General features: G+C 36.3%; 1 protein-coding gene across 1 annotated transcript in view; it reads left to right on the top strand.

The window, feature by feature from the left end:
• The window catches only part of MYO16 (myosin XVI), a 324,197-nt gene that overhangs the window by 274,779 nt on the left and 36,182 nt on the right, over positions 1-13,236 (top strand). The window contains exons 28-31 of the mRNA XM_068425451.1: positions 2,039-2,135; positions 7,160-7,406; positions 9,260-9,567; positions 11,391-12,593. Of these exons, the coding sequence (XP_068281552.1) occupies positions 2,039-2,135; positions 7,160-7,406; positions 9,260-9,567; positions 11,391-12,593 (1,855 nt within the window). The remainder of the gene's footprint in view (positions 1-2,038; positions 2,136-7,159; positions 7,407-9,259; positions 9,568-11,390; positions 12,594-13,236) is intronic.

Raw genomic sequence — 13,236 nt, 5'->3', positions numbered from 1 at the left:
AAGAACAATGAGGATGAGAGTAAGGTCCTTAAGACAGATTATGAGAGCACAATGAGATCTCAGTGAGACTGCCTCAGATGAATATGAAGTTAAAAATTCAAAGGCATCACTCAAGATAATCTGTTAAGTAAATATAAAGACATCATTTTACCAGGGTAGCTACCATTGTAGAAACAGGATCTAGGAAAAGGCAATATTGTTCTGGAATAAGAACTCAAATTTGTAAGCAGAAGGATTATTCCAGAATAGATGGTCTGAACAGAGGAGCTACTCTAGAATAGCTAAGTTATACTAGTATTTCTGTAGCTGTGCTGTTTTCTAAAATAGCTGTTCCAGACATTTTCCACCATGCAAAGAAAGCCTGTTCCCTATTTATGAGTTTCTACAATGGCAAGACAAGTAAAATGTGTTTTTTATCACCTTGCCTTCACACACTTGCAGTAACGCAAAAAGGCCTATTTTATTGGGAAAAGAGATACTAACGGAAAAAAAAATTAGAAAGCATTCTAATTTTGTCATTTGAACGGATCTGATTTTAACTAAAAGACTAACAGTTGCACCATCATTGTCTGACAACTCAAACTTCAGAATTAGAGACTTTTTAGAACATTTGATTCAAAATAGCTTCTCTCTAGAGAGAAGGGAAGCCAAGGGACAAAAAATGTGCCCCAGTCATTTCTGAATTTTGTTAATGGAGTTTAGACATGTTATATATGTCCTGGCTTTCTGTAGTTCCTCAATACCAGTGATGTACATCTGACAATAGTGTTTGGATTAAAAACAAATAGTTGGAAAGGTGTGACAACCTCCCTGCTGATACCTGTCTCCCACATCTATACTGAAAAACACAACAGTGGAGCAGGATGGTGCAATGAGAAGAGAATGAGCTTGTGAGCTGCAGACAAATAAGAGTTGGAATGAATTTCTGCAATTTCAGCCAGACTTGTATTCAGTATGCCTATTAGCCATACAAAATGAATAGCTAGACAGAAGCTGTAGTCTTCACTGGATAGCACCGTTCTCTGATACTGGTCCTTTTATTTCTAAGAAGTGAAGGAAAGTTTCTTCTACAGAATTCCTGAGAAGAAAATGGTATAAGAAAAGCCTTTTTTATCCATTTTTTTAGTTATTTACTGTTTTTAGAGTAGCTAGGTTGTGTGTGGTTTGGGGTTTTTTTAAGGCTATTAGAAAGGAATACTTTTGAAGGTTATACAGAAAAGAATTTTTAAGGATTGTTTCAGCATGTTCAGAAGGTATCAAAACAAAGGTGTTTTTGTTTGGCGTAGCTAGCTAATTTTTTCTATAAAGGGGAAGAGCATCTAATGATTGTTATTATGACCCTCGAGAACTAGATGTGTTAAACCAAGCAACTAGTTAGCACCAGAATAAGCTCATACACTCAATACTGAGATTATTTTTCCCAAATGAGTCCCTCTGTCTCTGACTTCTTAGGCTTGATTCTAAAAGGAGATGTGCAGCACTGCTTCAGCAGGCAAGCCTGCGAACTAGGATTCGTAATTTTACTGGACATTAGGAATCATTCTCACTAATGGCAGTGAGTTTTTCGCACCCTCCAACTTGGGCTAAATTCTTCCTGTTCCACAGATGGCAGCTGTCTGTTACTATTTTCAGCTCCACATGGGTTTATGGCTTGTCACCTTTCTCCTTGCCCACATCACCCTGTTTTATAAAAGCTAAACCTTATTTTCTATTATGTTGTCTAACAAATTAGCATAATTACATTCAGAATGTAATTTTTTTTCCAACCTGTATTTAACTTGAAGATTGTAGTATCTTTTCTGGATGTTTTCGGAACTGAAGGGATAGTGTGTGTCTGACAGCTTGCTCATCCTCTCCAAATAGGTCTTTCATTCAGCCAAGTGTCCAACCTCTTTGGACAAGTATTGACATTGTACTCTTCTTAGATTGCAGATCTCATCTCAACCCTTAGCTGGATTGTATACATATTATCATTATTTACCTGACATTGTTTTGGCCTTTTTTGTTGGTGAAGGTTTTCCTGCTGTTTGTATTCTAGATAGGAGTCCGAAAAGTGTTTCTTAAATACTGGCAAGCTGACCATCTCAATGATTTGTGCCTTCAGCTTCAGAAGAAAATTATAACCTGCCAAAAAGGTAATAATTACAGAAAAGTATTCCTAAGCTGTCACTTTGTATACTGAGAAGGATATTGCATAACAAAAAAAATTTCTCCTTCTGGAATAGTTGCTGTATTTTGTACATTTCCCTACAGGCATATTTCTAGCTAACTACTTATACAGATTTTTTGAGATGATACTAAGGTTGGTGATGCTTGCACTTTCTGTCTGTCAAACATAAATTTGTGGCAAACTGTTGACTGTAATTAAAACTTAGGGCAACTTGAATATTTCCTTTTTAAAGTATGTTCAGTGATTTTTCAAGGCACTAATATCACCTTAAACTTCTTGTTACAAATCAAATACAGTAACAATACATACAAAATTGCTATGTATTCAAATATATTGACAGTGAATACAAAGATAATAATGTAATATGTTCAGTTGTCTTTATTTTTACCCTTTTCTTACAGCTTTTGTATTTGACAGTGCTCTTTTTTTATGTTTAGGCATTTTTTTCCCCCCTTTATGCCTGCATTTTTACTAAGGTCCCACTGACATTTTTTGACACATTTTTAAAAGGAGGTGTTATCCACTGCCTCCTGATTTCCTGTTACTTCTGTTCCATTTCCTATGAAAATCTCAAATAACTGCTGAAAATGAGACTATTGCTTAGTTTGAATAAGCTTCCTTCACACAATACATTATTTATCTAATTGGCTGATGTCTGCAACAATTCCCATTATCACCTCTTTAAAGGAAATTAAAAAGACAAAGATTTTTCTTTGTGTTTTTTAGTCAGATGCATAATATTGCAGATTTAAGAATATATAAACCCCTTTCATTTTAACTATCTGTTCTTCACTGTGAGAGTATGGTGAAAAAGAGGAAACCAAGACAAAACTTGAAGCAAGTGGAGTCGAAATGATGGCAGTTCAGGAATGAATGTGGAGAGTGACAGTTAATATAGGCCACTGTTCAGCTAAGTGACAGTTAATATAGGCCACAGTTCAGCTAAGTGTATAACTTGTGCCTGATTTTTTGTGTGAATCACCCTGTTGTATTCACACATTTAGAAAAGCAATAGTGATTTATCCTCTTTCTCTTCTCATGCTGACTTATCAAAGAAAGCAAATATTTACCTTCCAAAGTCCAATTTGCAATCAGAGTGCTTTAATATAACCCTACACCAAAATGTAAAACATTCTCAGATATGTCCATGTTTTGCAGAAGAGAACAGACATCTGCCAAACCCTGCCTGAAGAATGAAGATAATATGTCTTTTTGGCTCCTTACAAAAAATATTTATTTTGGTTTTGCTTCTAACCCTCCTTAATTAGGCTAACTTGAAAAGTCATTTTCACCAAAACTATGTGTTCAAAGCTTTTATCAAAGCTATCACTCATCTGCATGTTTTTTATGGTCTGGGAAACCTGAGAAAATCAAGAACTTGCATGAGTAAGGAGTGGCTAGACATCTATTTGACTACATTAGCTCATGAAATAAGCTGCCCTTTGCAAACAGGTACAATTGTAAACTTGCAGAATTAGCACATCAAATTGCTCTGACAGGTTGGGAACAGGATAGGGTGCCTGTGTGCTGTTCTTATGTAATCCTAAAATTGGTATCTATAGACTTTTAGACTGGGACAATGATGCTTAATGAGCAATGGTATCAGTCCTACTGCATATCCATATTTTTCTCCCCTCATCCTTGGCATCCAGAGAACCTTGGAAGAAAAATCTCTCTTGATAGCGTATTGACTAATAGCAAAACTAGTTAATAATGTCTGTAACAGGCTTAAAATGTAGTATCATATACCCATATAAGGACTTAAAGGGAAAACAAGTCTTGTGCAAAATTCTTATCATCGACTGTTTTTACCTCATTCTTACTAGCAATCCCTTCAGCATTCCCATAAATTTGGGCAAAACCAAAACAAAGCAAAGCAGATAAGTCATCTTCTAGTATCCTGAAAATTAACTTACACAGGCAAAGAAAGTGGTCAAACTAAAGTCAAAGCATGTGTAGAAACACTTTTTATTTAAAAACAGATCTGTGAGTTTAGGGACTTTGACATATTTTTTTCACAGGTATGAGAACTACATGTGGGAAGTTTTGACCTTATTGAATCACTAAGAAAATTGTTTGTACCAGTAGGAAAGCCCATCATGCTGAAGTTCTTCCATTAGAGTTCATGTAGATTAGGAATTGACTTTAATACGTTGTATACAGAATAGTTAATACAATTGCCACATAACCCAGATCTGTGGTCTACTTGAATTTTGATTATTCTGATCTTTATCCTTAGATGAACTGTAAAACAGTAGATATTCTTCTGCCCTGTGGGTGCTAACCTCAATTATTTTCATTTGCATGAGAATTATTTTAGATCTACATAAATGAGGAGCAAGTTCAGAAGACAATCTTAGTACCCGTACAGTTGTAGATGAAAGTGAGCAATAAAGGTCTAGGAGATGACAATTTCATTTCACAGCAATTTTTGAGGTTATGAAATTGGTTTTTTGTTCTGTGTTCAACTGAAGACAAAATCTTTCAGATGTTCTCATAGAGAAGGAAATGTGGTGAAATGTCCATCTTCTAATGACAACCTGAGCTACTCAGTTCGTGAAAATGTGTGCAAAAGAAAAGAGAGGTGTCTGCATGCCAACACTTACTGACAAAACTTTGTTCATTATTTCTTCGAAACATCTAAATTTTGATGAAAGTGCATAGTTCAGAGTAGCTGTACTCTCTGTAAATGCTACAGCTAGCTATACTGGATATCATTTTACTGGACCGTCGTAGCAGTCTACTCTGCATCATTCATGCCTGCTAACAATCCTACCAGAGAACTGACCTCTGTATTTCCTTTTCCTAACCAACCTTAGTGGTGTTACTGACCATTTTTTTTTTTCAAAGTAAAAGTACACACACACACACACACTCTTGTAAAAATGTTACTTTAAAATACAGGCTTCTTTTCAAAGTCATCCAGGATTTGATGCTTAACCATTTGTCAAATACCCTACCTGCTCTGCAGCAGATAAGTTTAAAGAAAATACTGGAAGTGAGGGAACCATTTTTGATTATTAAGCTCTTTTGAATTTTTCATACTTGTGAGCAGTGAACGCTGGTAATGTTCTATGCATGTATTCATTACCTTTGCAACAGCAACATTATGAATTCAGACTCAGTAATGTGTATATCCCATGTGAATATTCTCATAAAATTATCAACAAATAACTGTACTATTAATTTCCTTTTCAACTAAATTGGGTAAGTGCATTAATGTTTCAGGGTTTAAAGAAGCCAGATTTTATAGTATGTAACTAAAGGAACTGAAAATGGCATGGCTGGCTGTGATTATAAAAATGTAAACCTTCAAAGTTGTCCATTACAAGTAATCTCTAAGTACCTGAACTTGAATGTTTCCAAACCCAGTGAATTTTGGATAGGAGCATTATTAATATATTAATGTTAACCTTTCTTATATTTCATCAGCTGGACACTAAGCATCTCTAAAAAAAAATCTTCTTTTAAATATCTAAAGAAGGACATAGAAGGTGGTAGAAAATATTTTACATTGCCTTCTGGTTTAGCTGTTGATTTTATTTAATAATATTTTACATTCACAGAAGACATTGTATCTTCCTCTGTTTGCATTTTTCCTTTAGATTAACTCATCTTGACTCTTTGTCATTTGCTGTTGTTCTGCAGTGTTCCTAAGACTGAAACTTAATTACACTGTTAAAAAGGCCTAATGCCCTTCAGCATTTTTTTACCTTCCAGTCTTAATATTAACATTTTCAGTATTTTCCCCCAAACTCAAACCAACATCATATACGGGCTGCTGACTTCACTTATGAAAAACTGTCAGTGACCAGAATGAGAGTAACCATAATAAGCAGTGATGAAATTCCACCTATTTTTGATACATGTAAGTTGGTGTACTGAAAATCAACAATATTTCAGGCAACAGGTGAATAATTCTAAAACAGGTTCTTCCCTGTGAGGTACAGAGCAGTTATTCCAGAGCTGGAAAGAATCAGGGTCTTGTGGAATTTAAAAAAAAAAAAAAAATCAAACCACAAATAAAGCACCTTTAGTTAGCGTACCTCTTCCTTCTAATCCAAAACGTATGCTCAGAGATACTAATACCACGCTGTTGCAAGTGGAGTGATTAATTTGGTGCCGAATTCATCACGGCCACAGAGGTCCCTGTGCCTTGTGTTTCTGATCATCTGGGTACTTCTGAACATTCAGGGGACTAGGTGGCATTTAGGTTGAGTAGAATTTGTTGTAATGAATGTACATACTTAGGAAAATAGTACAGAAAGCTGTTATAGGAAATACACCAAAATATTCTCCCAACATAAGACTGACAAAGAGTGTGAAAAATAGGCCTAATAGATACATAAGCCTGATGCAATGCACATGAAAATTTTAAACTGAAAAATGCAGATATGATGTGACAGATACGTTTGAGAAATTTGCATTAAATTAATCTATTTTTGCTGAAAGGAAACGAGCAACAAAAGGTCTTTAAGTCTCGTTAGAAAATCTTGTGTCATTTTTGATTTTTTTTACGTATACCAAAATGTTTAAAGCATTTTTTTAAGTTGACCAAAAGCAATCAATCCTTTAATTCCTACTGTATTCAATACAACAGTCATTTATTCAGGGTTTTATTTTGAAACAAAAGATCTTTTGACCTTTGCAGTGTAAGTGTATGCTTTCACAATCTGTAGCATACATCCAAGTTTCCATTTGTAATGTAATAAAAAATAACATTCAGTGAAAGTAAACATTTTGAGTTGTGATAGCTCAAATTTATGAATGAATTTACTATCACTACTTTGTTTTAAGCACTGATGGTAGAAAACAGAAAGAGTTCCATTTTAGTATGTTATTTATATGCTGTCACATTTCCTTCATTCTTTGTGTAAGACATTGACTGATTTGCTCATGTTTACAGCAGAACACACAGTAATATTAAGTTATTCACTAATTAATTAGTTGTCTTTCTTTGGTCCATAATTTTTCCTTCTGTTATGGTAGTTGTAAGAGGATTTCTAGCTCGCCAGCACTTGCTACAGAAGATGAGCATCAAACAGCAAGAGGTCACCTCAATTAAAAGCTTCTTGCAGAACACTGAGGATATGGGATTGAAAACATATGATGCTTTGGTCATTCAAAATGCTTCTGACATTGCTCGGGAAAATGACCGGCTCCGCAATGAGATGAACACTGCTTACCACAGGGAAAAGTTAGAGGCTCGAAACAGACCAGAAGAAGGCCACAAAAGGTAAGATGAGAAAACATCCACTGTGAAGAAATAAAGCATTTCTTCAGTTTTAGTGATTTTCTTCCCTGCTTAGAAAGTCATAGAAATGACTGAGGAATTGCAAGAGGATTCTCAAGTATATACTCAGCTTGAATCTATGTTAGGCCCTATTTTTTTCTGTATATCAGATAATTAAGTCTAGAAACTTAAGGACATCCCTAATATCCTATTCAGGAAACACTGAGCGTGGCAGAAACTTATTCAAGTCTTTGAGGCATTTATTTTTTACAGAAATATTTTTTAATTCTACGATAAATGGATTATATTTAAACTTTCATCGAAGCAAACAAACAAAAGAAAAATTCCTCTAACTTAAAATTCCAACACTCGGAAGTTGCCAAGATAATGAAAAACAGCTAGGAAGGTGTTAAAATACTATGAAGTCCAGACTAAGAAATCCTGATTACACATTGAACTAGGTAGACTGGTTATGTGGAGGATTCTTTCCTCTTATTTAAATATAGGCAAATGTTTTTTGTATAACTCAACTCCCATCAGAGTTTTCAGGAGTAGCTATTTTACAAAACCAGCAAATGCTGGAGGGCCTTTCTCTCGGAACTGAGTACCTGGTCTCTTTTCTCTCAGACTGCTGAGTGGGCAGAGGTATCATTTGCAGTTAATAGGTGTGGTCTAAAACACGAATGTGTCTATAACTTGCTGGATATATAAATGTTTATTCTTCCATAGGAACTTAATTTTCATCCAGAACAACTCCCTTTGCTTTCATTGCTTTTGTCAGTGACTTTTATTAAAGTGAAAATGGCAGTGCATCTGCTTAATTAGCTTCAAATATCCCAGTGATTACATATTGGAGGAAATGCCTTTGTAGGAAAGACTGTAATTAAACATTACAGTGAAAACAAATTATCCACTGAGCACCATGCTTTCATCTTTAGCTATTTCATTTACTACATGGGCAGCTGTCTATATCCTGTGCATGAATTCCAGCTCTGCTGGTGATTTGCCATGCAGAAATACAATTTAAAAAACAATGCTCAGGGATTTGTTTGTAAAATGATGATATAGACATCTTCTATCTAATACATTACCACTGTAAGTTAAAAGGTTTTCAACGTTTTGATTTTTGGAGGAATAAAATGTTAGAAGAATTTGTGTTAAAAATCAATCTGTTGGAAGCAGCCGATAAGCATTTCTCAATACGTATTGAAATAGTAAAAAAAAAGAAGAAAAAAATTGGAGTAAGTAAAACTCCAAAAATTTGATTGAAATAACTAAGCATAATGTCATAATTAATATTATTAAAATGATAACTAATAATTAAGCTTAAACAAGAACATATATAGATATCTGGGTGGAATTGCTGAAGAAGCCAATGTAGCTGTTTAAAAAGCTCATCTAATATTTTAAAGATTTGCATTATCTAAATAGAATTTATAGTTGTCTTTTTAGAAACTAATGATAAAGGCTCAGCATTTGCTGCCTCAGTAACTTTCTATTAAAATGGATTTCCCAGAAATTATCATTCAGATTGAAAACCCAGCTTTTGATTGTGTGTAACAATCAAAGTGTGAACAATTCATTCAGTGAATGTCTGATCAACAGTATGAAACTGCTTAAGGAAGGCTGCATTTGTGTGAAAAAGGGCCAGTGTCCTGATTTGTCATGAAACAGGAAATGGAAGAAAGCTAGCAGCTTGATCTGGATGTGTTTGTCAGAAGATTACTACACACATCCCCTCGACACAGCGGGGGACTTGTGAGATTGTTTACCAAAAAGCTGTTGTTATGTTTGCATGAACAGCTTCATTGTTATCACTTGAATAATGCATCTGGGCCTCTTTTCTGTGTTTTCAGAGCTGAAGACAAGGGTGGGAAGGTCTCTGAGGACAGCTTTGCCGGCTGTCGAACGCCTAAGCACTTCCATTCCAGCTCTGTCCCTGTCCCCATAGCAGTGGATGGCTTGGTACATTCTGCGGCTGGGTCATCCATCAGATCCCCCTCCTTGCACTCTGTGTTCAGCATGGACGATAGCAATAGCCTGCCATCACCAAGGAAACAGCCTCCCCCCAAACCAAAGAGGGACCCTAATACACGACTGAGCGCTTCGTACGAGGCTGTTAGTGCTTGCTTGTCGGCAGCTTCTAAGGAAACCGCTAATGAAGGTTAGGCATAAAGGGAGAAACAATTGCAAATGTTACTCTAGGTTATTGATTTATTCTTTTCACTTTGATCTTTTAAACACAGTCAAGCACCTTTGAAAAGTCCTGCTTCCCTGAAATATTTCAGTGGCAGTAAATAAAATTAGTCAATTTGTCATTTGTTTCCAAATCAGCAAATAATACTCATGCGTTCTAATTACCTAGTTTGTCAACAACCAAAACTTGTTTGCCAAACTCCCTCTAGAGACAAACGATCTCTGTCAACTTGAGCTATTCTACCCCACTGACCATTTTATTTCACCTTTAAAACTGTATGCTAGAATACCTTACATTACTAAAACAGAATGCTCAAATCTTGAATTTCACCAAGTTAAACATTAAACTTTCTCCTACTTTTTCTCTGTGTTCACATGAATAACGTATGCATTCAGTGGTTTATGTTTGTGCTATAACTTGCTTACAGTGAATTTGTTGTTTAGAAGGAAAGTGCTATGGAAGTCCCAAAGTGTCTCAATGCATTATACTGCATATAGAACAGTTTTGAGTTCAGTTGTTCTGTTTGCCTTCACCCTTGAAATGAATGAGTAGAAGATGAAGGGGAGGAATGCATTCTGCTTTTCCTTGATAAGCTTGACTTGTCATGCTTTGTGTAAAGGATCCTATAGGCTTATCAGGGAAGATCCTTTAGGTTGAGTTTAAAGCTATGTATAACCATTCTCTAATCCTGCATACAATGGATGGAAACCTTTGCAGGTCCCTCTTGCAAAATAATTACTGTTCTCAAGTCCAGTTCCTTAGATGCAAGTCCATTTTTCTTAACCTCTTCCTTGCTCATTCAAGCTCTGTGTAAGGAGAGATGAACTGTATCCAATATACTTTTAAACTAGTATGGCTTAAGGAGCTCTGTAATGGTGTCGGCTTTCTGTGCCCCGCTCTGCAAGAGATGGTTGACTTAATCAAAAAAGCTCTAGCAGAGGTTTTTGAAAGAATAACAATTTATATATGTATGTGTGGTCTTAACACTAATGCTTGTATACACTCACAAAATAACTTTCGAATTCTTCTCATATGTATGAAACAATAGGGCCAGTTTCCCTGCTGTATACTCATTTTCCAAGAATTATGTCAGTTTCTTGCAAAACCAGCTCTGATTTACACCATCTAATTTTGATCTTAAAAGACCAATCACCTAGGTATCTAGTCTCTCCTCTCTATACATGCCTGGAAGCTGTGAAAAGACATCTAGTTTAGTTAACTGTGTACCCAGTTGGGGAATTGCCCTTAGGCTATGGGATTCCCTAACTTTATAAATTATTTCCACATTCGCAGTACAAAAGAAGAAGAGATAGGCATAATATCTGCCTATAATTAGAGTGTTATAGATATTACATAAAAGGGGGATACTTCAGTTACTGGCAATAAAGTGTGTCAAAGTAGCACCATGCTGAAACTCTAGTTAAAAGCATGCTCCTCTCCCTTGGGGCAAAAAAGGAATAGCAAGCACATATTTCCATGTGTTATAAACCTTTCAGTGAACATTTGGATTCAAAAGATATCTCCTCAGGCTGTAGTTCTTATCTTATAGTGGCAGTAGAGATTACCAAAGCAGATTATATGCCTAGGTAGCAAAGGCTTGTGGTTTGGAAGCTGAAGGTTCTGCATTTTGTTCCTTGAAGTATTTATACTTTTGACTGAATCCCTGTGTTTGTGACTGCTACTCATTGTAGAACTATATGGGCAACATTTGAAGGCTTAAAGTACTAGACCTGTGTAAGAAAAAACTGACCTTGCTCTGTTAATAACACAGACCTTTTTTACTTTCCTAGTACTGACCCGTCCAAGGCCACACAGTGATGACTATAGTACCATGAAAAAAATACCTCCCAGAAAACCAAAACGAAGTCCCAATACAAAACTTAGTGGCTCTTACGAAGAAATACCTGGCCAAAAGCCTGGGGATATAAAACAGGCAAGCACAGTAGCTAAACCAGGTGGCTATGACACTGTGACTGTACAGAGAACAGCTTCTGCTGATGGGCCACAACATGGTGTGTTGAGTGTCTATACGTCACAAGAAGAGGAGGAAAATGAGCCTGTCTATATTGAAATGGTAGGGAATGCAATGAAAAGCAGTTCTGCTGAAGCAGAAAGCCCAGAACAAGGAGAGTCTGTATATGAAGAAATGAAGTATTTTCTACCAGAAGAAGTAAGCAATGGTAATGGAATAATTCCAGTAGTGACTGGATCTCCTCCTCTGTTATTTGAAAGCAAAAAAAATGTTAACGTTGAAGATGGAACATTAGATGGAAATGGTCAAGCAGCTTTGATCTATAAAGACTCGTGTGACATTCCAGCCCCTTTCCCTAACTTGCTCCCCCACAGGCCACCACTTCTTGTATTTCCTCCAACCCCTGTCACATGTTCACCTGCTTCTGATGAATCACCTCTAACACCACTAGAAGTCAAAAAGCTTCCTGTCTTGGAAACCAACCTAAAATACCCTGTGCAGTCAGAAGGCTCAAGTCCTATGTCACCACAGTACTCCAAAAGCCAGAAAGGGGAGAATGAAAGACCAGCATCTCCAGGCTTGGTTGTGTTCAACGTTTCCAGCAAAGTGACTCCTCCTTCCACACCACCCCCTCCTCTCCCACCACCCCCTCCTCCTGTACCACCTCCTATTTCCTACCGGGCTTCCACACATTTTGCATTTCCTCCAGAGACTTGTACTAGTTTCCTGATTAATACAGGGAAAACAGGTACAAACTCAGATCTGTCAAAAGTACCTCAGAGACCAAATCCTGCTCAGCTTGGATGCTCATCTTCTCCATTCTCCAAACTGCCTTACTCCCCAAAGGTGGCAAGAGCAGATCACAGGAAATTGAACTCAAATTCATCATCTTCGTTTCCGTACAGCCCTACAAACTCAAGGTCATTGACCAGTCCCCTTGATGAGTTAACTAGCCTGTTCAACTCAGGACGGAGTGTGCTACGAAAATCTGCAGCAGGACGTAAGATCAGGGAGCCAGAAGGTAAGACAGATCTCTGTGCTTCTGCATGGTGTATTTCTTCTGCACTAAAACTTTCTTACATTGGAAGATGATAGAGTAGGTAAAAATGCAAAACAAAACCATCATTTGGGGGTTTTAAAGAAAAATATGTTGTAGTCATAAGAAACACATACAGAAAATACGTTGCATATAAAAATTATAGGTCTTCAGGTTTTGTCTGAGATGTCAGCTTTTCTTTTACCAAAATGTTTGTATGACACAAATTTAAATGGATCATTTTTAACATTCCAGCAGTCTCAGTAAAAAAACCCGCAGATGTTATATCATGTGAAAATGAGTTTATGGTATCAATCTATATAAACACTTTGAATGAAATATACATCTAGGTGTCTGGTAGATAGCATGTACTTTAACTTGAAGACTTTCTTTTAAGGTTTCATTATTTCATTTCCATGAAATTCTGAATGTGGTGATACAGCCATTATTATTCTCGTAAATAAAGCTGAAACAGAGAGTTGTGCAGCAAACTGTATTTATTTACCTTTTCTATCCTTTTGTTCTTACCTTTCCTGTCATTTACATACACTTATGTACATACCCATAGATTACTCGGTATCCTGGCTTTCTGGCATCTGGAGAACATCTTTTGTATCTAGTGCAAAAG

This window comes from Nyctibius grandis, chromosome 2 (genome assembly GCF_013368605.1).
Source record: "Nyctibius grandis isolate bNycGra1 chromosome 2, bNycGra1.pri, whole genome shotgun sequence".
Taxonomy (NCBI): Eukaryota; Metazoa; Chordata; class Aves; order Nyctibiiformes; family Nyctibiidae; genus Nyctibius; species Nyctibius grandis.
The sequence above is the reverse complement of the archived record's forward strand: the minus strand, read 5'-3'. Positions and strand labels throughout refer to the sequence as shown.